General features: G+C 57.1%; 1 protein-coding gene across 1 annotated transcript in view; it reads right to left on the bottom strand.

The window, feature by feature from the left end:
* LOC142483701 (C-signal-like) overlaps nt 1–20,810 on the bottom strand; it is a 74,952-nt gene extending 54,142 nt beyond the window's left edge. Inside the window, exons 1-2 of the mRNA XM_075583723.1 lie at nt 20,619–20,810; nt 20,097–20,148 (exon numbers count right to left, since the gene is read on the bottom strand). Of these exons, the coding sequence (XP_075439838.1) occupies nt 20,097–20,148; nt 20,619–20,756 (190 nt within the window). The 5' untranslated portion in view covers nt 20,757–20,810. The remainder of the gene's footprint in view (nt 1–20,096; nt 20,149–20,618) is intronic.
* Nucleotides 20,811–21,941: the final 1,131 nt, after the last annotated feature.

Raw genomic sequence — 21,941 nt, 5'->3', positions numbered from 1 at the left:
GAAACGTGTGCGGGTGCAGTAGTGTTGGGAGAACGTGTGCGGGTGCAGTAGCGTTAGGAGGTTAGGAGAGCGTGTGCGGGTGCAGTAGTGTTGGAGGAGAGCGTGTGCGGGTGCAGTAGTGTTAGGAGAGCGTGTGCGGGTGCAGTAGCGTTAGGAGGTTAGGAGAGCGTGTGCGGGTGCAGTAGTGTTAGGAGAGCGTGTGCGGGTGCAGTAGCGTTAGGAGAGCGTGTGCGGGTTGCAGTAGTGTTAGGAGAGCGTGTGCGGGTGCAGTAGTGTTAGGAGGAGCGTGTGCGGGTGCAGTAGCGTTAGGAGGTTAGGAGAGCGTGTGCGGGGTGCAGTAGTGTTAGGAGAGCGTGTGCGGGTGCAGTAGTGTTAGGAGAGCGTGTGTGGGTGCAGTAGGTTAGGAGAGTGTGTGCGGGTGCAGTAGCGTTAGGAGGTTAGGAGAGCGTGTGCGGGTGCAGTAGCGTTAGGAGAGCGTGTGCGGGTGCAGTAGTGGTAGGAGCGGTGTGCGGGTGCAGTAGTGTTAGGAGAGCGTGTGGTGCGGTGCAGTAGTGTTAGGAGAGCGTGTGCGGGTGCAGTAGTGTTAGGAGAGCGTGTGCGGGTGCAGTAGTGTTAGGAGGTTAGGAGAGCGTGTGCGGGTGCAGTAGTGTTAGGAGGTTAGGAGAGCGTGTGTGGGTGCAGTAGCGTTAGGAGAGCGTGTGTGGGTGCAGTAGCGTAGGAGGTTAGGAGAGCGTGTGTGGGTGCAGTAGCGTTAGGAGAGCGTGTGCGGGTGCAGTAGTGTTAGGAGGTTAGGAGAGCGTGTGTGGGTGCAGTAGCGTTAGGAGAGCGTGTGCAGGTGCAGTAGCGTTAGGAGAGCGTGTGCGGGTGCAGTAGTGTTAGGAGAGCGTGTGCGGGGTGCAGTAGTGTTAGGAGAGCGTGTGCGGGTGCAGTAGTGTTAGGAGAGCGTGTGCGGGTGCAGTAGTGTTAGGAGAGCGTGTGCGGGTGCAGTAGTGTTAGGAGAGCGTGTGCGGGTGCAGTAGTGTTAGGAGGTTAGGAGAACGTGTGCGGGTGCAGTAGGTGTTAGGAGGTTAGGAGAGCGTGTGCGGGTGCAGTAGCGTTAGGAGAGCGTGTGCGGGTGATGCAGTAGCGTTAGGAGGTTAGGAGAGCGTGTGCGGGTGCAGTAGTGTTAGGAGGTTAGGAGAGCGTGTGCGGGTGCAGTAGTGTTAGGAGAGTGTGTGCGGGTGCAGTAGTGTTAGGAGGTTAGGAGAGCGTGTGCGGGAGCAGTAGTGTTAGGAGGTTAGGAGAGCGTGTGCGGGTGCAGTAGTGTTAGGGAGAGTGTGTGCGGGTGCAGTAGTGTTTAGGAGGTTAGGAGAACGTGTGCGGGTGCAGTAGTGTTAGGATGTTAGGAGAGCGTGTGCGGGGTGCAGTAGTGTTAGGAGGTTAGGAGAACGTGTGCGGGTGCAGTAGTGTTAGGATGTTAGGAGAGCGTGTGCGGTTGCAGTAGCGTTAGGTGGTTAGGAGAGCGTGTGCGGGTGCAGTAGTGTTAGGAGAGCATGTGCGGGTGCAGTAGTGTGGTAGGAGAGCGTGTGTGGGTGCAGTAGCGTTAGGAGAGCGTGTGCGGGTGCAGTAGCGTTAGGAGGTTAGGAGAGCGTGTGCGGGTGCAGTAGCGTTAGGAGGTTAGGAGAGCGTGTGCGGGTGCAGTAGCGTTAGGAGAGCGTGTGCGGGTGCAGTAGTGGTAGGAGAGCGTGTGTGGGTGCAGTAGCGTTAGGTGGTTAGGAGAGCGTGTGCGGGGTGCAGTAGTGTTAGGAGAGCGTTGTGCGGGTGCAGTAGTGGTAGGAGAGCGTGTGCGGGTGCAGTAGTGGTAGGAGAGCGTGTGTGGGGTGCAGTAGCGTTAGGAGAGCGTGTGCGGGTGCAGTAGCGTTAGGAGGTTAGGAGAGCGTGTGCGGGTGCAGTAGCGTTAGGAGAGCGTGTGCGGGTGCAGTAGCGTTAGGAGAGCGGGTGTGGGTGCAGTAGTGGTAGGAGAGCGTGTGCGGGTGCAGTAGTGTTAGGAGGTTAGGAGAGCGTGTGCGGGTGCAGTAGCGTTAGGAGGTTAGGAGAGCGTTTGCGGGTGCAGTAGCGTTAGGAGAGCGTGTGCGGGTGCAGTAGCGTTAGGAGAGCGTGTGCGGGTGCAGTAGCGTTAGGAGAGCGTGTGTGGGTGCAGTAGTGTTAGGAGAGTGTGTGCGGGTGCAGTAGCGTTAGGAGAGCGTGTGCGGGTGCAGTAGCGTTAGGAGGTTAGGAGAGCGTGTGCGGGTGCAGTAGCGTTAGGAGGTTAGGAGAGCGTGTGCGGGTGCAGTAGCGTTAGGAGAGCGTGTGCGGGTGCAGTAGCGTTAGGAGAGCGTGTGCGGGTGCAGTAGCGTTAGGAGGTTAGGAGAGCGTGTGCGGGTGCAGTAGCGTTAGGAGAGCGTGTGCGGGTGCAGTAGTGGTAGGAGAGCGTGTGCGGGTGCAGTAGCGTTAGGAGAGCGTGTGCGGGTGCAGTAGCGTTAGGAGGAGCGTGTGCGGGTGCAGTAGTGTTAGGAGAGCGTGTGCGGGTGCAGTACTGGTAGGAGAGCGTGTGCGGGTGCAGTAGTGTTAGGAGAGCGTGTGCGGGTGCAGTAGTGGTAGGAGAGCGTGTGCGGGTGCAGTAGTGTTAGGAGAGCGTGTGCGGGTGCAGTAGCGTTAGGAGAGCGTGTGCGGGTGCAGTAGTGTTAGGAGAGCGTGTGCGGGTGCAGTAGTGTTAGGAGGTTAGGAGAGCGTGTGCGGGGTGCAGTAGTGTTAGGAGAGCGTGTGCGGGTGCAGTAGTGTTAGGAGAGCGTGTGCGGGTGCAGTAGTGTTAGGAGGTTAGGAGAGCGTGTGCGGGTGCAGTAGCGTTAGGAGAGCGTGTGCGGGTGCAGTAGCGTTAGGAGAGCGTGTGCGGGTGCAGTAGCGTTAGGAGAGCGTGTGCGGGTGCAGTAGTGTTAGGAGGTTAGGAGAGCGTGTGCGGGTGCAGTAGCATTAGGAGAGCGTGTGCGGGTGCAGTAGTGTTAGGAGAGCGTGTGCGGGTGCAGTAGTGGTAGGAGAGCGTGTGCGGGTGCAGTAGCGTTAGGAGAGTGTGTGCGGGTGCAGTAGCGTTAGGAGGTTAGGAGAGCGTGTGCGGGTGCAGTAGCGTTAGGAGGTTAGGAGAGCGTGTGCGGGTGCAGTAGGGTTAGGAGGTTAGGAGAGCGTGTGCGGGTGCAGTAGCGTTAGGAGGTTAGGAGAGCGTGTGCGGGTTCAGTAGCGTTAGGAGAGCGTGTGCGGGTGCAGTAGCGTTAGGAGAGCGTGTGCGGGTGCAGTAGGGTTAGGAGGTTAGGAGAACGTGTGCGGGTGCAGTAGTGTTAGGAGGTTAGGAGAGCGTGTGCGGGAGCAGTAGTGTTAGGAGGTTAGGAGAGCGTGTGCGGGTGCAGTAGTGTTAGGAGAGCGTGTGCGGGTGCAGTAGTGTTAGGATGTTAGGAGAGCGTGTGCGGGTGCAGTAGTGTTAGGAGAGCGTGTGCGGGTGCAGTAGTGTTAGGAGAGCGTGTGCGGGTGCAGTAGCGTTAGGAGAGCGTGTGCGGGTGCAGTAGCGTTAGGAGAGCGTGTGCGGGTGCAGTAGCGTTAGGAGAGCGTGTGCGGTTGCAGTAGTGTTAGGAGGTTAGGAGAGCGTGTGCGGGTGCAGTAGCGTTAGGAGAGCGTGTGCGGGTGCAGTAGCGTTAGGAGAGTGTGTGCGGGTGCAGTAGTGTTAGGAGGTTAGGAGAGCGTGTGCGGGTGCAGTAGTGTTAGGAGAGCGTGTGCGGGTGCAGTAGCGTTAGGAGAGTGTGTGCGGGTGCAGTAGTGTTAGGAGGTTAGGAGAGCGTGTGCGGGTGCAGTAGTGTTAGGAGGTTAGGAGAGCGTGTGCGGGTGCAGTAGTGTTAGGAGGTTAGGAGAGCGTGTGCGGGTGCAGTAGCGTTAGGAGAGCGTGTGCGGGTGCAGTAGTGTTAGGAGGTTAGGAGAGCGTGTGCGGGTGCAGTAGTGTTAGGAGAGCGTGTGCGGGTGCAGTAGCGTTAGGAGGTTAGGAGAGCGTGTGCGGGTGCAGTAGTGTTAGGAGAGCGTGTGCGGGTGCAGTAGTGTTAGGAGGTTAGGAGAGCGTGTGCGGGTGCAGTAGTGTTAGGAGAGCGTGTGCGGGTGCAGTAGTGTTAGGAGGTTAGGAGAGCGTGTGCGGGTGCAGTAGCGTTAGGAGAGCGTGTGCGGGTGCAGTAGCGTTAGGAGAGCGTGTGCGGGTGCAGTAGCGTTAGGAGAGCGTGTGCGGGTGCAGTAGTGTTAGGAGAGCGTGTGCGGGTGCAGTAGCGTTAGGAGGTTAGGAGAGCGTGTGCGGGTGCAGTAGTGTTAGGAGAGCGTGTGCGGGTGCAGTAGTGTTAGGAGAGCGTGTGCGGGTGCAGTAGTGTTAGGAGAGCGTGTGCGGGTGCAGTAGTGTTAGGAGGTTAGGAGAGCGTGTGCGGGTGCAGTAGTGTTAGGAGAGCGTGTGCGGTTGCAGTAGTGTTAGGAGAGCGTGTGCGGGTGCAGTAGTGTTAGGAGAGCGTGTGCGGGTGCAGTAGTGTTAGGAGAGCGTGTGCGGGTGCAGTAGCGTTAGGAGGTTAGGAGAGCGTGTGCGGGTGCAGTAGCGTTAGGAGAGCGTGTGCGGGTGCAGTAGCGTTAGGAGAGCGTGTGCGGGTGCAGTAGCGTTAGGAGGTTAGGAGAGCGTGTGCGGGTGCAGTAGCGTTAGGAGAGCGTGTGCGGGTGCAGTAGCGTTAGGAGGTTAGGAGAGCGTGTGCGGGTGCAGTAGCGTTAGGAGAGCGTGTGCGGGTGCAGTAGCGTTAGGAGAGCGTGTGCGGGTGCAGTAGCGTTAGGAGAGCGTGTGCGGGTGCAGTAGTGTTAGGAGAGCGTGTGCGGGTGCAGTAGCGTTAGGAGGTTAGGAGAGCGTCTGCGGGTGCAGTAGTGTTAGGAGAGCGTGTGCGGGTGCAGTAGCGTTAGGAGAGCGTGTGCGGGTGCAGTAGTGTTAGGAGAGCGTGTGCGGGTGCAGTAGTGTTAGGAGAGCGTGTGCGGGTGCAGTAGCGTTAGGAGGTTAGGAGAGCGTGTGCGGGTGCAGTAGCGTTAGGAGAGCGTGTGCGGGTGCAGTAGTGTTAGGAGAGCGTGTGCGGGTGCAGTAGCGTTAGGAGGTTAGGAGAGCGTGTGCGGGTGCAGTAGCGTTAGGAGAGCGTGTGCGGGTGCAGTAGCGTTAGGAGAGCGTGTGCGGGTGCAGTAGCGTTAGGAGAGCGTGTGCGGGTGCAGTAGCGTTAGGAGGTTAGGAGAGCGTGTGCGGGTGCAGTAGTGTTAGGAGAGCGTGTGCGGGTGCAGTAGCATTAGGAGAGCGTGTGCGGGTGCAGTAGCGTTAGGAGGTTAGGAGAGCGTGTGCGGGTGCAGTAGCGTTAGGAGAGCGTGTGCGGGTGCAGTAGCGTTAGGAGGTTAGGAGAGCGTGTGCGGGTGCAGTAGCGTTAGGAGAGCGTGTGCGGGTGCAGTAGCGTTAGGAGAGCGTGTGCGGGTGCAGTAGCGTTAGGAGAGCGTGTGCGGGTGCAGTAGCGTTAGGAGAGCGTGTGCGGGTGCAGTAGCGTTAGGAGGTTAGGAGAGCGTGTGCGGGTGCAGTAGTGTTAGGAGAGCGTGTGCGGGTGCAGTAGCGTTAGGAGGTTAGGAGAGCGTGTGCGGGTGCAGTAGCGTTAGGAGGTTAGGAGAGCGTGTGCGGGTGCAGTAGCGTTAGGAGAGCGTGTGCGGGTGCAGTAGTGTTAGGATGTTAGGAGAGCGTGTGCGGGTGCAGTAGTGTTAGGATGTTAGGAGAGCGTGTGCGGGTGCAGTAGCGTTAGGAGAGCGTGTGCGGGTGCAGTAGCGTTAGGAGAGCGTGTGCGGGTGCAGTAGCGTTAGGAGAGCGTGTGCGGGTGCAGTAGCGTTAGGAGAGCGTGTGCGGGTGCAGTAGCGTTAGGAGAGCGTGTGCGGATGCAGTAGTGTTAGGAGGTTAGGAGAGTGTGTGCGGGTGCAGTAGTGTTAGGAGGTTAGGAGAGCGTGTGTGGGTGCAGTAGCGTTAGGAGAGCGTGTGCGGGTGCAGTAGTGTTAGGAGGTTAGGAGAGCGTGTGCGGGTGCAGTAGTGTTAGGAGGTTAGGAGAGCGTGTGCGGGTGCAGTAGTGTTAGGAGGTTAGGAGAGCGTGTGTGGGTGCAGTAGTGTTAGGAGAGCGTGTGCGGGTGCAGTAGTGTTAGGAGAGCGTGTGCGGGTGCAGTAGTGTTAGGAGAGCGTGTGCGTGGGGGTGCAGTAGTGTTAGGAGGTTAGGAGAGCGTGTGCGGGTGCAGTAGCGTTAGGAGAGCGTGTGCGGGTGCAGTAGCGTTAGGAGGTTAGGAGAGCGTGTGCGGGTGCAGTAGGGTTAGGAGAGCGTGTGCGGGTGCAGTAGTGTTAGGAGAGCGTGTGCGGGTGCAGTAGTGTTAGGAGAGCGTGTGCGGGTGCAGTAGTGTTAGGAGGTTAGGAGAGTGTGTGCGGGTGCAGTAGTGTTAGGAGAGCGTGTGCGGGTGCAGTAGTGTTAGGAGAGCGTGTGCGGGTGCAGTAGTGTTAGGAGAGCGTGTGCGGGTGCAGTAGTGTTAGGAGGTTAGGAGAGTGTGTGCGGGTGCAGTAGTGTTAGGAGAGTGTGTGCGGGTGCAGTAGTGTTAGGAGGTTAGGAGAGCGTGTGCGGGTGCAGTAGTGTTAGGAGAGCGTGTGCGGGTGCAGTAGTGTTAGGAGGTTAGGAGAGTGTGTGCGGGTGCAGTAGTGTTAGGAGAGCGTGTGCGGGTGCAGTAGTGTTAGGAGAGCGTGTGCGGGTGCAGTAGTGTTAGGAGGTTAGGAGAGTGTGTGCGGGTGCAGTAGTGTTAGGAGGTTAGGAGAGCGTGTGCGGGTGCAGTAGTGTTAGGAGAGTGTGTGCGGGTGCAGTAGTGTTAGGAGGTTAGGAGAGTGTGTGCGGGTGCAGTAGTGTTAGGAGAGCGTGTGCGGGTGCAGTAGTGTTAGGAGGTTAGGAGAGCGTGTGCGGGTGCAGTAGTGTTAGGAGGTTAGGAGAGTGTGTGCGGGTGCAGTAGTGTTAGGAGGTTAGGAGAGCGTGTGCGGGTGCAGTAGCGTTAGGAGGTTAGGAGAGCGTGTGCGGGTGCAGTAGCGTTAGGAGAGCGTGTGCGGGTGCAGTAGCGTTAGGAGAGCGTGTGCGGGTGCAGTAGCGTTAGGAGGTTAGGAGAGCGTGTGCGGGTGCAGTAGTGTTAGGAGAGCGTGTGCGGGTGCAGTAGCATTAGGAGAGCGTGTGCGGGTGCAGTAGCGTTAGGAGGTTAGGAGAGCGTGTGCGGGTGCAGTAGCGTTAGGAGAGCGTGTGCGGGTGCAGTAGCGTTAGGAGGTTAGGAGAGCGTGTGCGGGTGCAGTAGCGTTAGGAGAGCGTGTGCGGGTGCAGTAGCGTTAGGAGAGCGTGTGCGGGTGCAGTAGCGTTAGGAGAGCGTGTGCGGGTGCAGTAGCGTTAGGAGAGCGTGTGCGGGTGCAGTAGCGTTAGGAGGTTAGGAGAGCGTGTGCGGGTGCAGTAGTGTTAGGAGAGCGTGTGCGGGTGCAGTAGCGTTAGGAGGTTAGGAGAGCGTGTGCGGGTGCAGTAGCGTTAGGAGGTTAGGAGAGCGTGTGCGGGTGCAGTAGCGTTAGGAGAGCGTGTGCGGGTGCAGTAGTGTTAGGATGTTAGGAGAGCGTGTGCGGGTGCAGTAGTGTTAGGATGTTAGGAGAGCGTGTGCGGGTGCAGTAGCGTTAGGAGAGCGTGTGCGGGTGCAGTAGCGTTAGGAGAGCGTGTGCGGGTGCAGTAGCGTTAGGAGAGCGTGTGCGGGTGCAGTAGCGTTAGGAGAGCGTGTGCGGGTGCAGTAGCGTTAGGAGAGCGTGTGCGGTTGCAGTAGTGTTAGGAGGTTAGGAGAGTGTGTGCGGGTGCAGTAGTGTTAGGAGGTTAGGAGAGCGTGTGTGGGTGCAGTAGCGTTAGGAGAGCGTGTGCGGGTGCAGTAGTGTTAGGAGGTTAGGAGAGCGTGTGCGGGTGCAGTAGTGTTAGGAGGTTAGGAGAGCGTGTGCGGGTGCAGTAGTGTTAGGAGGTTAGGAGAGCGTGTGTGGGTGCAGTAGTGTTAGGAGAGCGTGTGCGGGTGCAGTAGTGTTAGGAGAGCGTGTGCGGGTGCAGTAGTGTTAGGAGAGCGTGTGCGGGTGCAGTAGTGTTAGGAGGTTAGGAGAGCGTGTGCGGGTGCAGTAGCGTTAGGAGAGCGTGTGCGGGTGCAGTAGCGTTAGGAGGTTAGGAGAGCGTGTGCGGGTGCAGTAGGGTTAGGAGAGCGTGTGCGGGTGCAGTAGTGTTAGGAGAGCGTGTGCGGGTGCAGTAGTGTTAGGAGAGCGTGTGCGGGTGCAGTAGCGTTAGGAGAGCGTGTGCGGGTGCAGTAGTGTTAGGAGGTTAGGAGAGTGTGTGCGGGTGCAGTAGTGTTAGGAGAGCGTGTGCGGGTGCAGTAGTGTTAGGAGAGCGTGTGCGGGTGCAGTAGTGTTAGGAGAGCGTGTGCGGGTGCAGTAGTGTTAGGAGGTTAGGAGAGTGTGTGCGGGTGCAGTAGTGTTAGGAGAGTGTGTGCGGGTGCAGTAGTGTTAGGAGGTTAGGAGAGCGTGTGCGGGTGCAGTAGTGTTAGGAGAGCGTGTGCGGGTGCAGTAGTGTTAGGAGGTTAGGAGAGTGTGTGCGGGTGCAGTAGTGTTAGGAGAGCGTGTGCGGGTGCAGTAGTGTTAGGAGAGCGTGTGCGGGTGCAGTAGTGTTAGGAGGTTAGGAGAGTGTGTGCGGGTGCAGTAGTGTTAGGAGGTTAGGAGAGCGTGTGCGGGTGCAGTAGTGTTAGGAGAGTGTGTGCGGGTGCAGTAGTGTTAGGAGGTTAGGAGAGTGTGTGCGGGTGCAGTAGTGTTAGGAGAGCGTGTGCGGGTGCAGTAGTGTTAGGAGGTTAGGAGAGCGTGTGCGGGTGCAGTAGTGTTAGGAGGTTAGGAGAGTGTGTGCGGGTGCAGTAGTGTTAGGAGGTTAGGAGAGCGTGTGCGGGTGCAGTAGCGTTAGGAGGTTAGGAGAGCGTGTGCGGGTGCAGTAGTGTTAGGAGGTTAGGAGAGTGTGTGCGGGTGCAGTAGTGTTAGGAGGTTAGGAGAGCGTGTGCGGGTGCAGTAGTGTTAGGAGGTTAGGAGAGCGTGTGCGGGTGCAGTAGTGTTAGGAGAGCGTGTGCGGGTGCAGTAGTGTTAGGAGGTTAGGAGAGCGTGTGCGGGTGCAGTAGTGTTAGGAGGTTAGGAGAGTGTGTGCGGGTGCAGTAGTGTTAGGAGGTTAGGAGAGCGTGTGTGGGTGCAGTAGTGTTAGGAGAGCGTGTGCGGGTGCAGTAGTGTTAGGAGAGCGTGTGCGGGTGCAGTAGTGTTAGGAGAGCGTGTGCGGGTGCAGTAGTGTTAGGAGGTTAGGAGAGCGTGTGCGGGTGCAGTAGCGTTAGGAGAGCGTGTGCGGGTGCAGTAGCGTTAGGAGGTTAGGAGAGCGTGTGCGGGTGCAGTAGGGTTAGGAGAGCGTGTGCGGGTGCAGTAGTGTTAGGAGAGCGTGTGCGGGTGCAGTAGTGTTAGGAGAGCGTGTGCGGGTGCAGTAGTGTTAGGAGGTTAGGAGAGTGTGTGCGGGTGCAGTAGTGTTAGGAGAGCGTGTGCGGGTGCAGTAGTGTTAGGAGAGCGTGTGCGGGTGCAGTAGCGTTAGGAGAGCGTGTGCGGGTGCAGTAGTGTTAGGAGGTTAGGAGAGTGTGTGCGGGTGCAGTAGTGTTAGGAGAGCGTGTGCGGGTGCAGTAGTGTTAGGAGAGCGTGTGCGGGTGCAGTAGTGTTAGGAGAGCGTGTGCGGGTGCAGTAGTGTTAGGAGGTTAGGAGAGTGTGTGCGGGTGCAGTAGTGTTAGGAGAGTGTGTGCGGGTGCAGTAGTGTTAGGAGGTTAGGAGAGCGTGTGCGGGTGCAGTAGTGTTAGGAGAGCGTGTGCGGGTGCAGTAGTGTTAGGAGAGCGTGTGCGGGTGCAGTAGTGTTAGGAGGTTAGGAGAGTGTGTGCGGGTGCAGTAGTGTTAGGAGGTTAGGAGAGCGTGTGCGGGTGCAGTAGTGTTAGGAGAGTGTGTGCGGGTGCAGTAGTGTTAGGAGGTTAGGAGAGCGTGTGCGGGTGCAGTAGTGTTAGGAGGTTAGGAGAGTGTGTGCGGGTGCAGTAGTGTTAGGAGGTTAGGAGAGCGTGTGCGGGTGCAGTAGCGTTAGGAGGTTAGGAGAGCGTGTGCGGGTGCAGTAGTGTTAGGAGGTTAGGAGAGTGTGTGCGGGTGCAGTAGTGTTAGGAGGTTAGGAGAGCGTGTGCGGGTGCAGTAGTGTTAGGAGGTTAGGAGAGCGTGTGCGGGTGCAGTAGTGTTAGGAGAGCGTGTGCGGGTGCAGTAGTGTTAGGAGGTTAGGCGAGCGTGTGCGGGTGCAGTAGTGTTAGGAGGTTAGGAGAGTGTGTGCGGGTGCAGTAGTGTTAGGAGGTTAGGAGAACTTGTGCGGGTGCAGTAGTGTTAGGAGAGCGTGTGCGGGTGCAGTAGCGATAGGAGAGCGTGTGCGGGTGCAGTAGTGTTAGGAGAGCGTGTGCGGGTGCAGTAGTGTTAGGAGGTTAGGAGAGTGTGTGCGGGTGCAGTAGTGTTAGGAGAGCGTGTGCGGGTGCAGTAGTGTTAGGAGAGCGTGTGCGGGTGCAGTAGCGTTAGGAGAGTGTGTGCGGGTGCAGTAGTGTTAGGAGGTTAGGAGAGCGTGTGCGGGTGCAGTAGTGTTAGGAGAGCGTGTGCGGGTGCAGTAGTGTTAGGAGAGCGTGTGCGGGTGCAGTAGCGTTAGGAGAGCGTGTGCGGGTGCAGTAGCGTTAGGAGGTTAGGAGAGCGTGTGCGGGTGCAGTAGGGTTAGGAGAGCGTGTGCGGGTGCAGTAGCGTTAGGAGAGCGTGTGCGGGTGCAGTAGCGTTAGGAGAGCGTGTGCGGTTGCAGTAGTGTTAGGAGGTTAGGAGAGCGTGTGCGGGTGCAGTAGTGTTAGGAGGTTAGGAGAGCGTGTGCGGGTGCAGTAGTGTTAGGAGAGTGTGTGCGGGTGCAGTAGTGTTAGGAGGTTAGGAGAGCGTGTGCGGGTGCAGTAGTGTTAGGAGGTTAGGAGAGCGTGTGCGGGTGCAGTAGTGTTAGGAGAGCGTGTGCGGGTGCAGTAGCGTTAGGAGAGTGTGTGCGGGTGCAGTAGCGTTAGGAGAGCGTGTGCGGGTGCAGTAGTGTTAGGAGGTTAGGAGAGTGTGTGCGGGTGCAGTAGTGTTAGGAGAGCGTGTGCGGGTGCAGTAGCGTTAGGAGAGCGTGTGCGGGTGCAGTAGCGTTAGGAGAGCGTGTGCGGGTGCAGTAGTGTTAGGAGGTTAGGAGAGTGTGTGCGGGTGCAGTAGTGTTAGGAGGTTAGGAGAGCGTGTGCGGGTGCAGTAGTGGTAGGAGAGCGTGTGTAGGTGCAGTAGTGTTAGGAGAGCGTGTGCGGGTGCAGTAGTGTTAGGAGAGCGTGTGCGGGTGCAGTAGCGTTAGGAGAGCGTGTGCGGGTGCAGTAGCGTTAGGAGAGCGTGTGCGGGTGCAGTAGCGTTAGGAGAGTGTGTGCGGGTGCAGTAGTGTTAGGAGGTTAGGAGAGCGTGTGCGGGTGCAGTAGTGTTAGGAGGTTAGGAGAGCGTGTGCGGGTGCAGTAGCGTTAGGAGAGCGTGTGCGGGTGCAGTAGTGTTAGGAGGTTAGGAGAGCGTGTGCGGGTGCAGTAGCGTTAGGAGAGCGTGTGCGGGTGCAGTAGTGTTAGGAGAGCGTGTGCGGGTGCAGTAGCGTTAGGAGGTTAGGAGAGCGTGTGCGGGTGCAGTAGCGTTAGGAGGTTAGGAGAGCGTGTGCGGGTGCAGTAGTGTTAGGAGGTTAGGAGAGCGTGTGCGGGTGCAGTAGCGTTAGGAGGTTAGGAGAGCGTGTGCGGGTGCAGTAGCGTTAGGAGGTTAGGAGAGCGTGTGCGGTGCAGTAGTGTTAGGAGGTTAGGAGAGCGTGTGCGGGTTCAGTAGTGTTAGGAGGTTAGGAGAGTGTGTGCGGGTGCAGTAGTGTTAGGAGGTTAGGAGAGTGTGTGCGGGTGCAGTAGTGTTAGGAGAGCGTGTGCGGGTGCAGTAGCGTTAGGAGAGCGTGTGCGGGTGCAGTAGCGTTAGGAGAGCGTGTGCGGGTGCAGTAGCGTTAGGAGGTTAGGAGAGCGTGTGCGGGTGCAGTAGCGTTAGGAGGTTAGGAGAGCGTGTGCGGGTGCAGTAGTGTTAGGAGGTTAGGAGAGTGTGTGCGGGTGCAGTAGCGTTAGGAGGTTAGGAGAGTGTGTGCGGGTGCAGTAGCGTTAGGAGAGCGTGTGCGGGTGCAGTAGCGTTAGGAGGTTAGGAGAGTGTGTGCGGGTGCAGTAGTGTTAGGAGGTTAGGAGAGCGTGTGCGGGTGCAGTAGCGTTAGGAGAGCGTGTGCGGGTGCAGTAGCGTTAGGAGGTTAGGAGAGTGTGTGCGGGTGCAGTAGCGTTAGGAGATCGTGTGCGGGTGCAGTAGCGTTAGGAGAGTGTGTGCGGGTGCAGTAGTGTTAGGAGGTTAGGAGAGCGTGTGCGGGTGCAGTAGCATTAGGAGGTTAGGAGAGTGTGTGCGGGTGCAGTAGTGTTAGGAGGTTAGGAGAACGTGTGCGGGTGCAGTAGCGTTAGGAGGTTAGGAGAGTGTGTGCGGGTGCAGTAGTGTTAGGAGGTTAGGAGAGCGTGTGCGGGTGCAGTAGTGTTAGGAGGTTAGGAGAGCGTGTGCGGGTGCAGTAGCGTTAGGAGAGCGTGTGCGGGTGCAGTAGCGTTAGGAGAGCGTGTGCGGGTGCAGTAGTGTTAGGAGGTTAGGAGAGCGTGTGCGGGTGCAGTAGCGTTAGGAGAGCGTGTGCGGGTGCAGTAGCGTTAGGAGGTTAGGAGAGCGTGTGCGGGTGCAGTAGTGTTAGGAGGTTAGGAGAGCGTGTGCGGGTGCAGTAGCGTTAGGAGAGCGTGTGCGGGTGCAGTAGCATTAGGAGAGCGTGTGCGGGTGCAGTAGCGTTAGGAGAGCGTGTGCGTGTGCAGTAGCGTTAGGAGGTTAGGAGAGCGTGTGCGGGTGCAGTAGCGTTAGGAGGTTAGGAGAGTGTGTGCGGGTGCAGTAGCGTTAGGAGAGTGTGTGCGGGTGCAGTAGTGTTAGGAGGTTAGGAGAGCGTGTGCGGGTGCAGTAGTGTTAGGAGGTTAGGAGAGCGTGTGCGGGTGCAGTAGTGTTAGGAGGTTAGGAGAGCGTGTGCGGGTGCAGTAGCGTTAGGAGAGCGTGTGCGGGTGCAGTAGTGTTAGGAGGTTAGGAGAGCGTGTGTGGGTGCAGTAGCGTTAGGAGAGTGTGTGCGGGTGCAGTAGCGTTAGGAGAGCGTGTGCGGGTGCAGTAGTGTTAGGAGGTTAGGAGAGCGTGTGCGGGTGCAGTAGTGTTAGGAGAGCGTGTGCGGGTGCAGTAGTGTTAGGAGGTTAGGAGAGCGTGTGCGGGTGCAGTAGTGTTAGGAGGTTAGGAGAGCGTGTGCGGGTGCAGTAGTGTTAGGAGGTTAGGAGAGTGTGTGCGGGTGCAGTAGTGTTAGGAGGTTAGGAGAGCGTGTGCGGGTGCAGTAGCGTTAGGAGAGCGTGTGCGGGTGCAGTAGTGTTAGGAGGTTAGGAGAGCGTGTGCGGGTGCAGTAGCGTTAGGAGGTTAGGAGAGCGTGTGCGGGTGCAGTAGTGTTAGGAGGTTAGGAGAGCGTGTGCGGGTGCAGTAGCGTTAGGAGGTTAGGAGAGCGTGTGCGGGTGCAGTAGTGTTAGGAGGTTAGGAGAGCGTGTGTGGGTGCAGTAGCGTTAGGAGAGTGTGTGCGGGTGCAGTAGCGTTAGGAGAGCGTGTGCGGGTGCAGTAGTGTTAGGTGGTTAGGAGAGCGTGTGTGGGTGCAGTAGCGTTAGGAGAGTGTGTGCGGGTGCAGTAGCGTTAGGAGAGCGTGTGCGGGTGCAGTAGTGTTAGGTGGTTAGGAGAGCGTGTGCGGGTGCAGTAGTGTTAGGAGGTTAGGAGAGCGTGTGCGGGTGCAGTAGCGTTAGGAGAGCGTGTGCGGGTGCAGTAGTGTTAGGAGAGCGCGTGCGGGTGCAGTAGCGTTAGGAGAGAGTGTGCGGGTGCAGTAGTGTTAGGTGGTTAGGAGAGCGTGTGTGGGTGCAGTAGCGTTAGGAGAGCGTGTGCGGGTGCAGTAGTGTTAGGAGGTTAGGAGAGTGTGTGCGGGTGCAGTAGTGTTAGGAGGTTAGGAGAGCGTGTGCGGGTGCAGTAGTGTTAGGAGGTTAGGAGAGTGTGTGCGGGTGCAGTAGTGTTAGGAGGTTAGGAGAGCGCGTGCGGGTGCAGTAGCGTTAGGAGAGAGTGTGCGGGTGCAGTAGTGTTAGGTTAGGAGAGCGTGTGCGGGTGCAGTAGCGTTAGGAGAGCGTGTGCGGGTGCAGTAGTGTTAGGTGGTTAGGAGAGCGTGTGTGGGTGCAGTAGCGTTAGGAGAGCGTGTGCGGGTGCAGTAGCGTTAGGAGGTTAGGAGAGCGTGTGCGGGTGCAGTAGTGTTAGGAGGTTAGGAGAGTGTGTGCGGGTGCAGTAGTGTTAGGAGGTTAGGAGAGCGTGTGTGGGTGCAGTAGTGTTAGGAGGTTAGGAGAGCGTGTGCGGGTGCAGTAGCGTTAGGTGGTTAGGAGAGTGTGTGCGGGTGCAGTAGTGTTAGGAGAGCGTGTGCGGGTGCAGTAGTGTTAGGAGGTTAGGAGAGCGTGTGCGGGTGCAGTAGTGTTAGGAGGTTAGGAGAGCGTGTGCGGGTGCAGTAGTGTTAGGAGGTTAGGAGAGCGTGTGCGGGTGCAGTAGTGTTAGGAGAGCGTGTGCGGGTGCAGTAGTGTTAGGAGAGCGTGTGCGGGTGCAGTAGCGTTAGGAGAGTGTGTGCGGGTGCAGTAGTGTTAGGAGGTTAGGAGAGCGTGTGCGGGTGCAGTAGTGTTAGGAGGTTAGGAGAGCGTGTGTGGGTGCAGTAGCGTTAGGAGAGTGTGTGCGGGTGCAGTAGTGTTAGGAGGTTAGGAGAGTGTGTGCGGGTGCAGTAGTGTTAGGAGAGCGTGTGCGGGTGCAGTAGTGTTAGGAGAGCGTGTGCGGGTGCAGTAGCGTTAGGAGAGTGTGTGCGGGTGCAGTAGTGTTAGGAGGTTAGGAGAGCGTGTGTGGGTGCAGTAGCGTTAGGAGAGTGTGTGCGGGTGCAGTAGTGTTAGGAGGTTAGGAGAGTGTGTGCGGGTGCAGTAGTGTTAGGAGAGCGTGTGCGGGTGCAGTAGTGTTGGGAGAGCGTGTGCGGGTGCAGTAGCGTTAGGAGAGTGTGTGCGGGTGCAGTAGTGTTAGGAGAGCGTGTGCGGGTGCAGTAGTGTTAGGAGAGCGTGTGTGGGTGCAGTAGTGTTAGGAGAGCGTGTGCGGGTGCAGTAGTGTTAGGAGAGCGTGTGCGGGTGCAGTAGTGTTAGGAGAGCGTGTGCGGGTGCAGTAGCATTAGGAGAGCGTGTGCGGTTGCAGTAGTGTTAGGAGGTTAGGAGAGCGTGTGCGGGTGCAGTAGTGTTAGGTTAGGAGAGCGTGTGCGGGAGCAGTAGCGTTAGGAGAGCGTGTGCGGTTGCAGTAGCGTTAGGAGGTTAGGAGAGTGTGTGCGGGTGCAGTAGCGTTAGGAGAGTGTGTGCGGGTGCAGTAGCGTTAGGAGAGTGTGTGCGGGTGCAGTAGTGTTAGGAGAGCGTGTGCGGGTGCAGTAGTGTTAGGAGGTTAGGAGAGCGTGTGCGGGTGCAGTAGTGTTAGGTGGTTAGGAGAGCGTGTGTGGGTGCAGTAGTGTTAGGAGGTTAGGAGAGCGTGTGCGGGTGCAGTAGCGTTAGGAGAGCGTGTGCGGGTGCAGTAGTGTTAGGAGAGCGCGTGCGGGTGCAGTAGCGTTAGGAGAGAGTGTGCGGGTGCAGTAGTGTTAGGTGGTTAGGAGAGCGTGTGTGGGTGCAGTAGCGTTAGGAGAGCGTGTGCGGGTGCAGTAGTGTTAGGAGGTTAGGAGAGCGTGTGCAGGTGCAGTAGTGTTAGGAGGTTAGGAGAGCGTGTGCGTGTGCAGTAGTGTTAGGAGGTTAGGAGAGTGTGTGCGGGTGCAGTAGCGTTAGGAGGTTAGGAGAGCGTGTGCGTGTGCAGTAGTGTTAGGAGGTTAGGAGAGTGTGTGCGGGTGCAGTAGCGTTAGGAGGTTAGGAGAGCGTGTGCGGGTGCAGTAGTGTTAGGAGGTTAGGAGAGCGTGTGCGGGTGCAGTAGCGTTAGGTGGTTAGGAGAGCGTGTGCGGGTGCAGTAGCGTTAGGAGGTTAGGAGAGCGTGTGCGGGTGCAGTAGTGTTAGGAGGTTAGGAGAGTGTGTGCGGGTGCAGTAGTGTTAGGAGGTTAGGAGAGCGTGTGCGGGTGCAGTAGTGTTAGGTGGTTAGGAGAGTGTGTGCGGGTGCAGTAGCGTTAGGAGAGCGTGTGCGGGTGCAGTAGTGTTAGGAGGTTAGGAGAGCGTGTGCGGGTGCAGTAGTGTTAGGAGGTTAGGAGAGCGTGTGCGGGTGCAGTAGTGTTAGGAGGTTAGGAGAGTGTGTGCGGGTGCAGTAGTGTTAGGAGGTTAGGAGAGCGTTTGCGGGTGCAGTAGCGTTAGGTGGTTAGGAGAGCGTGTGTGGGTGCAGTAGTGTTAGGAGGTTAGGAGAGCGTGTGCGGGTGCAGTAGCGTTAGGTGGTTAGGAGAGTGTGTGCGGGTGCAGTAGCGTTAGGAGAGCGTGTGCGGGTGCAGTAGTGTTAGGAGGTTAGGAGAGCGTGTGCGGGTGCAGTAGTGTTAGGAGGTTAGGAGAGCGTGTGCGGGTGCAGTAGTGTTAGGAGGTTAGGAGAGTGTGTGCGGGTGCAGTAGTGTTAGGAGAGCGTGTGCGGGTGCAGTAGTGTTAGGAGAGCGTGTGCGGGTGCAGTAGCGTTAGGAGAGTGTGTGCGGGTGCAGTAGTGTTAGGAGGTTAGGAGAGCGTGTGTGGGTGCAGTAGCGTTAGGAGAGTGTGTGCGGGTGCAGTAGTGTTAGGAGGTTAGGAGAGTGTGTGCGGGTGCAGTAGTGTTAGGAGAGCGTGTGCGGGTGCAGTAGTGTTAGGAGAGCGTGTGCGGGTGCAGTAGTGTTAGGAGAGTGTGTGCGGGTGCAGTAGTGTTAGGAGAGCGTGTGCGGGTGCAGTAGTGTTAGGAGAGCGTGTGTGGGTGCAGTAGTGTTAGGAGAGCGTGTGCGGGTGCAGTAGTGTTAGGAGAGCGTGTGCGGGTGCAGTAGTGTTAGGAGAGCGTGTGCGGGTGCAGTAGCATTAGGAGAGCGTGTGCGGTTGCAGTAGTGTTAGGAGGTTAGGAGAGCGTGTGCGGGTGCAGTAGTGTTAGGTTAGGAGAGCGTGTGCGGGAGCAGTAGCGTTAGGAGAGCGTGTGCGGTTGCAGTAGCGTTAGGAGGTTAGGAGAGTGTGTGCGGGTGCAGTAGCGTTAGGAGAGTGTGTGCGGGTGCAGTAGCGTTAGGAGAGTGTGTGCGGGTGCAGTAGTGTTAGGAGAGCGTGTGCGGGTGCAGTAGTGTTAGGAGAGCGTGTGCGGGTGCAGTAGTGTTAGGAGAGCGTGTGCGGGTGCAGTAGTGTTAGGAGGTTAGGAGAGTGTGTGCGGGTGCAGTAGCATTAGGAGAGCGTGTGCGGTTGCAGTAGTGTTAGGAGGTTAGGAGAGCGTGTGCGGGTGCAGTAGTGTTAGGTTAGGAGAGCGTGTGCGGGAGCAGTAGCGTTAGGAGAGCGTGTGCGGTTGCAGTAGCGTTAGGAGGTTAGGAGAGTGTGTGCGGGTGCAGTAGCGTTAGGAGAGTGTGTGCGGGTGCAGTAGCGTTAGGAGAGTGTGTGCGGGTGCAGTAGTGTTAGGAGAGCGTGTGCGGGTGCAGTAGTGTTAGGAGAGCGTGTGCGGGTGCAGTAGTGTTAGGAGAGCGTGTGCGGGTGCAGTAGTGTTAGGAGGTTAGGAGAGTGTGTGCGGGTGCAGTAGCGTTAGGAGGTTAGGAGTGCGTGTGCGGGCGCAGTAGTGTTAGGTTAGGAGAGCGTGTGCGGGAGCAGTAGCGTTAGGAGAGCGTGTGCGGTTGCAGTAGTGTTAGGAGGTTAGGAGTGCGTGTGCGGGCGCAGTAGTGTTAGGTTAGGAGAGCGTGTGCGGGAGCAGTAGCGTTAGGAGAGCGTGTGCGGTTGCAGTAGTGTTAGGAGGTTAGGAGAGCGTGTGCGGGTGCAGTAGTGTTAGGTTAGGAGAGCGTGTGCGGGTGCAGTAGTGTTAGGTTAGGAGAGCGTGTGCGGGTGCAGTAGTGTTAGGAGGTTAGGAGAGTGTGTGCGGGTGCAGTAGTGTTAGGTTAGGAGAGTGTGTGCGGGTGCAGTAGTGTTAGGTTAGGAGAGCGTGTGCGGGTGCAGTAGCGTTAGGTGGTTAGGAGAGCGTGTGCGGTTGCAGTAGCGTTAGGAGGTTAGGAGAGTGTGTGCGGGTGCAGTAGTGTTAGGAGGTTAGGAGAGCGTGTGCGGGTGCAGTAGTGTTAGGAGAGCGTGTGTGGGTGCAGTAGTGTTAGGAGAGCGTGTGCGGGTGCAGTAGTGTTAGGAGAGCGTGTGCGGGTGCAGTAGTGTTAGGAGAGCGTGTGCGGGTGCAGTAGCATTAGGAGAGCGTGTGCGGTTGCAGTAGTGTTAGGAGGTTAGGAGAGCGTGTGCGGGTGCAGTAGTGTTAGGTTAGGAGAGCGTGTGCGGGTGCAGTAGTGTTAGGTTAGGAGAGCGTGTGCGGGAGCAGTAGCGTTAGGAGAGCGTGTGCGGTTGCAGTAGCGTTAGGAGGTTAGGAGAGTGTGTGCGGGTGCAGTAGCGTTAGGAGAGTGTGTGCGGGTGCAGTAGTGTTAGGAGAGCGTGTGCGGGTGCAGTAGTGTTAGGAGAGCGTGTGCGGGTGCAGTAGTGTTAGGAGAGCGTGTGCGGGTGCAGTAGTGTTAGGAGGTTAGGAGAGTGTGTGCGGGTGCAGTAGCATTAGGAGAGCGTGTGCGGTTGCAGTAGTGTTAGGAGGTTAGGAGAGCGTGTGCGGGTGCAGTAGTGTTAGGTTAGGAGAGCGTGTGCGGGAGCAGTAGCGTTAGGAGAGCGTGTGCGGTTGCAGTAGCGTTAGGAGGTTAGGAGAGTGTGTGCGGGTGCAGTAGCGTTAGGAGAGTGTGTGCGGGTGCAGTAGCGTTAGGAGAGTGTGTGCGGGTGCAGTAGTGTTAGGAGAGCGTGTGCGGGTGCAGTAGTGTTAGGAGAGCGTGTGCGGGTGCAGTAGTGTTAGGAGAGCGTGTGCGGGTGCAGTAGTGTTAGGAGGTTAGGAGAGTGTGTGCGGGTGCAGTAGCATTAGGAGAGCGTGTGCGGTTGCAGTAGTGTTAGGAGGTTAGGAGTGCGTGTGCGGGCGCAGTAGTGTTAGGTTAGGAGAGCGTGTGCGGGAGCAGTAGTGTTAGGAGGTTAGGAGAGCGTGTGCGGGTGCAGTAGTGTTAGGAGGTTAGGAGAGTGTGTGCGGGTGCAGTAGTGTTAGGTTAGGAGAGCGTGTGCGGGTGCAGTAGTGTTAGGAGAGCGTGTGCGGTTGCAGTAGCGTTAGGAGGTTAGGAGAGTGTGTGCGGGTGCAGTAGTGTTAGGAGGTTAGGAGAGCGTGTGCGGGTGCAGTAGTGTTAGGAGGTTAGGAGAGCGTGTGTGGGTGCAGTAGCGTTAGGAGGTTAGGAGAGCGTGTGTGGGTGCAGTAGCGTTAGGAGAGCGTGTGCGATGTAGTAGTGTTAGGAGGTTAGGAGAGCGTGTGCGGGTGCAGTAGCGTTAGGAGTTTAGGAGAGCGTGTGCGATGCAGTAGTGTTAGGAGAGTGTGTGCGGGTGAGTCCCTCAATGAGTCCCTGCTTCAGCATAGGTGGTGCAAACAGAGGCTCAATCTTCGACCTGTGCTGAAGCAGGGATATCCTGCAAACCTGACCTGTTGGTGGCCCTTGAGGACTGGACTTGGCCCCTGCTGCAGAGGCTATTTAGAGTAGTGCCTGTACCCACGCCTGTCAGCGGGTGCTGATGTACAAGCAGAGAGGGAGCAGACAGCCGCGGATCGTTAGGACACTTACCTAGTTTAATCACAACAATGCTGGGATGTTTTGCTGCCAAATCATGAAGTTTCTGTAAATATAAAGATGCAGCGATGCAGTTAATTGAACACAGTGTGAAATAATCAGCGGTGGATGTGACACTGAGCATCTGGCTATGTGGGCTTAGCTCAGTCAGTAACAAGAGTTACACAGAAACATAAACTTCACTCCTTACGGATAACTGTTACTAAATATTTTAGTGTCGCAAATACATGTCCACGAGAGATAGAGAGATATTTAGGAAACTGAAATAAATCAATAATACAGCATAATTGGGGACGCTATTAGACAAATACCATTATAATATTTATTTTGAAGTGATGTAATTTCTTTTACGAATAATTTTTTATCGTGTCCCGGTTTCTACTTTTGAAAATCTGGTCACCCGATCTTTGGGAGGAACGTAACTCCTGTAGTTTATCCGTTATCAATCTACCCCACGCAGCACCCATTCCTGCTCAGTGTGAACAGCGTTTCCCCCCATAAATATCTGATCCTTACCTTATTCTGGGGGGGCGCAGGATCCCGACACGTGGCAAAGATTTGCTTCGGAGGGACTGGCTGGTTTAGGAGCTGACGGACTATTTCCAGCCCGATCCCCCGGTTACACCCTGTGATCAGGATTCTTTGCGGGGCCATGTTACTTGGGACTCGTTGTCTAATTATAAGACGCACTCGCTGTTTAATTCTCTCCAGCTCTGACCCTGTAATTTAAACTCTCTGACGCTCCTCCCCCTCCCTACAGCGATCTCATCATTACATCCCCTATGTAACATGAGTCAGCAGATTTATAAGGTTAGCAAAGAAAATATCACCTGTGAGCACATTCACATGTTTCAGGGACGCCCACAACCTGCCTTTCCCCATTATCTCTCAACAGAAAAAAGCGCAAACCCAAAAAACTCTGTATCAATGTGTTAGTGATTAAATGAATACAAATAAATACAAATAGTATCACCATGCAGGGGAAATGCAGCTTATTTTAGGGGGAGTTTCTGAACAGGGAAAAAGGAGACCAAAAGCGCACCAGCACAAACGGAGCAGGAAGGACCCAAAACGGAAAATGATTAAAAGGGCACTTTAATGTGACAAAAGACCCATCCAACGCGTTTCGAACGTCACAGCGTTTCTTTTTCTGAACAGCCCACAGGTGGGCGTCAAAAGCACTTCAAAGCGCAGGAACTCCCCGCCATCAAGAAAAATAGAAACAAATATACACAGTGCAAATGTGCGCAATTCTAAACGTGATGATTGATGAAACCTTAGAGCGCCCGCTCGCATGGTAGAGAAATTTATCAGGCGTTTTCAGATTCAATCTGGTGTAGATCTAGATGGATTTAGTATCACTTGATCTCGCCAAATCATAGAAAAGAAGAAGAGGTGCACATAGTATAATACAGCTTTGTGCTACAAATAGTTTGAGCAGTGAGCTCATTCTATTCTCATGCTCCACAGAAACAGCAGTTTTGACCACGCTGGGTCTGAAGTAAACGGCGTCCCGTTCATGCCCGGCTTCCCGATCCTGCGTGGCGTCCCGATCCTGCGCGGCGTCCTGATCCTGCGCGGCGTCACAATCATGCGCGGCTTCACGATCCTGTCCGGCGTCCCGATCCTGCGTGGCGTCCCGATCCTGCGCGGCTTCCCGATCCTGCCCGGCGTCCCGATCCTGCCCGGAGTCCCGATCCTGCCCGGAGTCCCGATCCTGCCCGGAGTCCCGATCCTGGCCGGCTTCCCGATCCTGCCCGGCGCCCCGATCGTGCCCGGCGTCCCGATTCTGCCCGGCGCCCCGATCCTTCCCGGCGCCCCGAACATGCCCGGCGTCCC

This window comes from Ascaphus truei, unplaced genomic scaffold (assembly GCF_040206685.1).
Source record: "Ascaphus truei isolate aAscTru1 unplaced genomic scaffold, aAscTru1.hap1 HAP1_SCAFFOLD_358, whole genome shotgun sequence".
Taxonomy (NCBI): Eukaryota; Metazoa; Chordata; class Amphibia; order Anura; family Ascaphidae; genus Ascaphus; species Ascaphus truei.
Note: the sequence above shows the minus strand (reverse complement) of the source record. Positions and strands in the feature narration are given on the sequence as shown.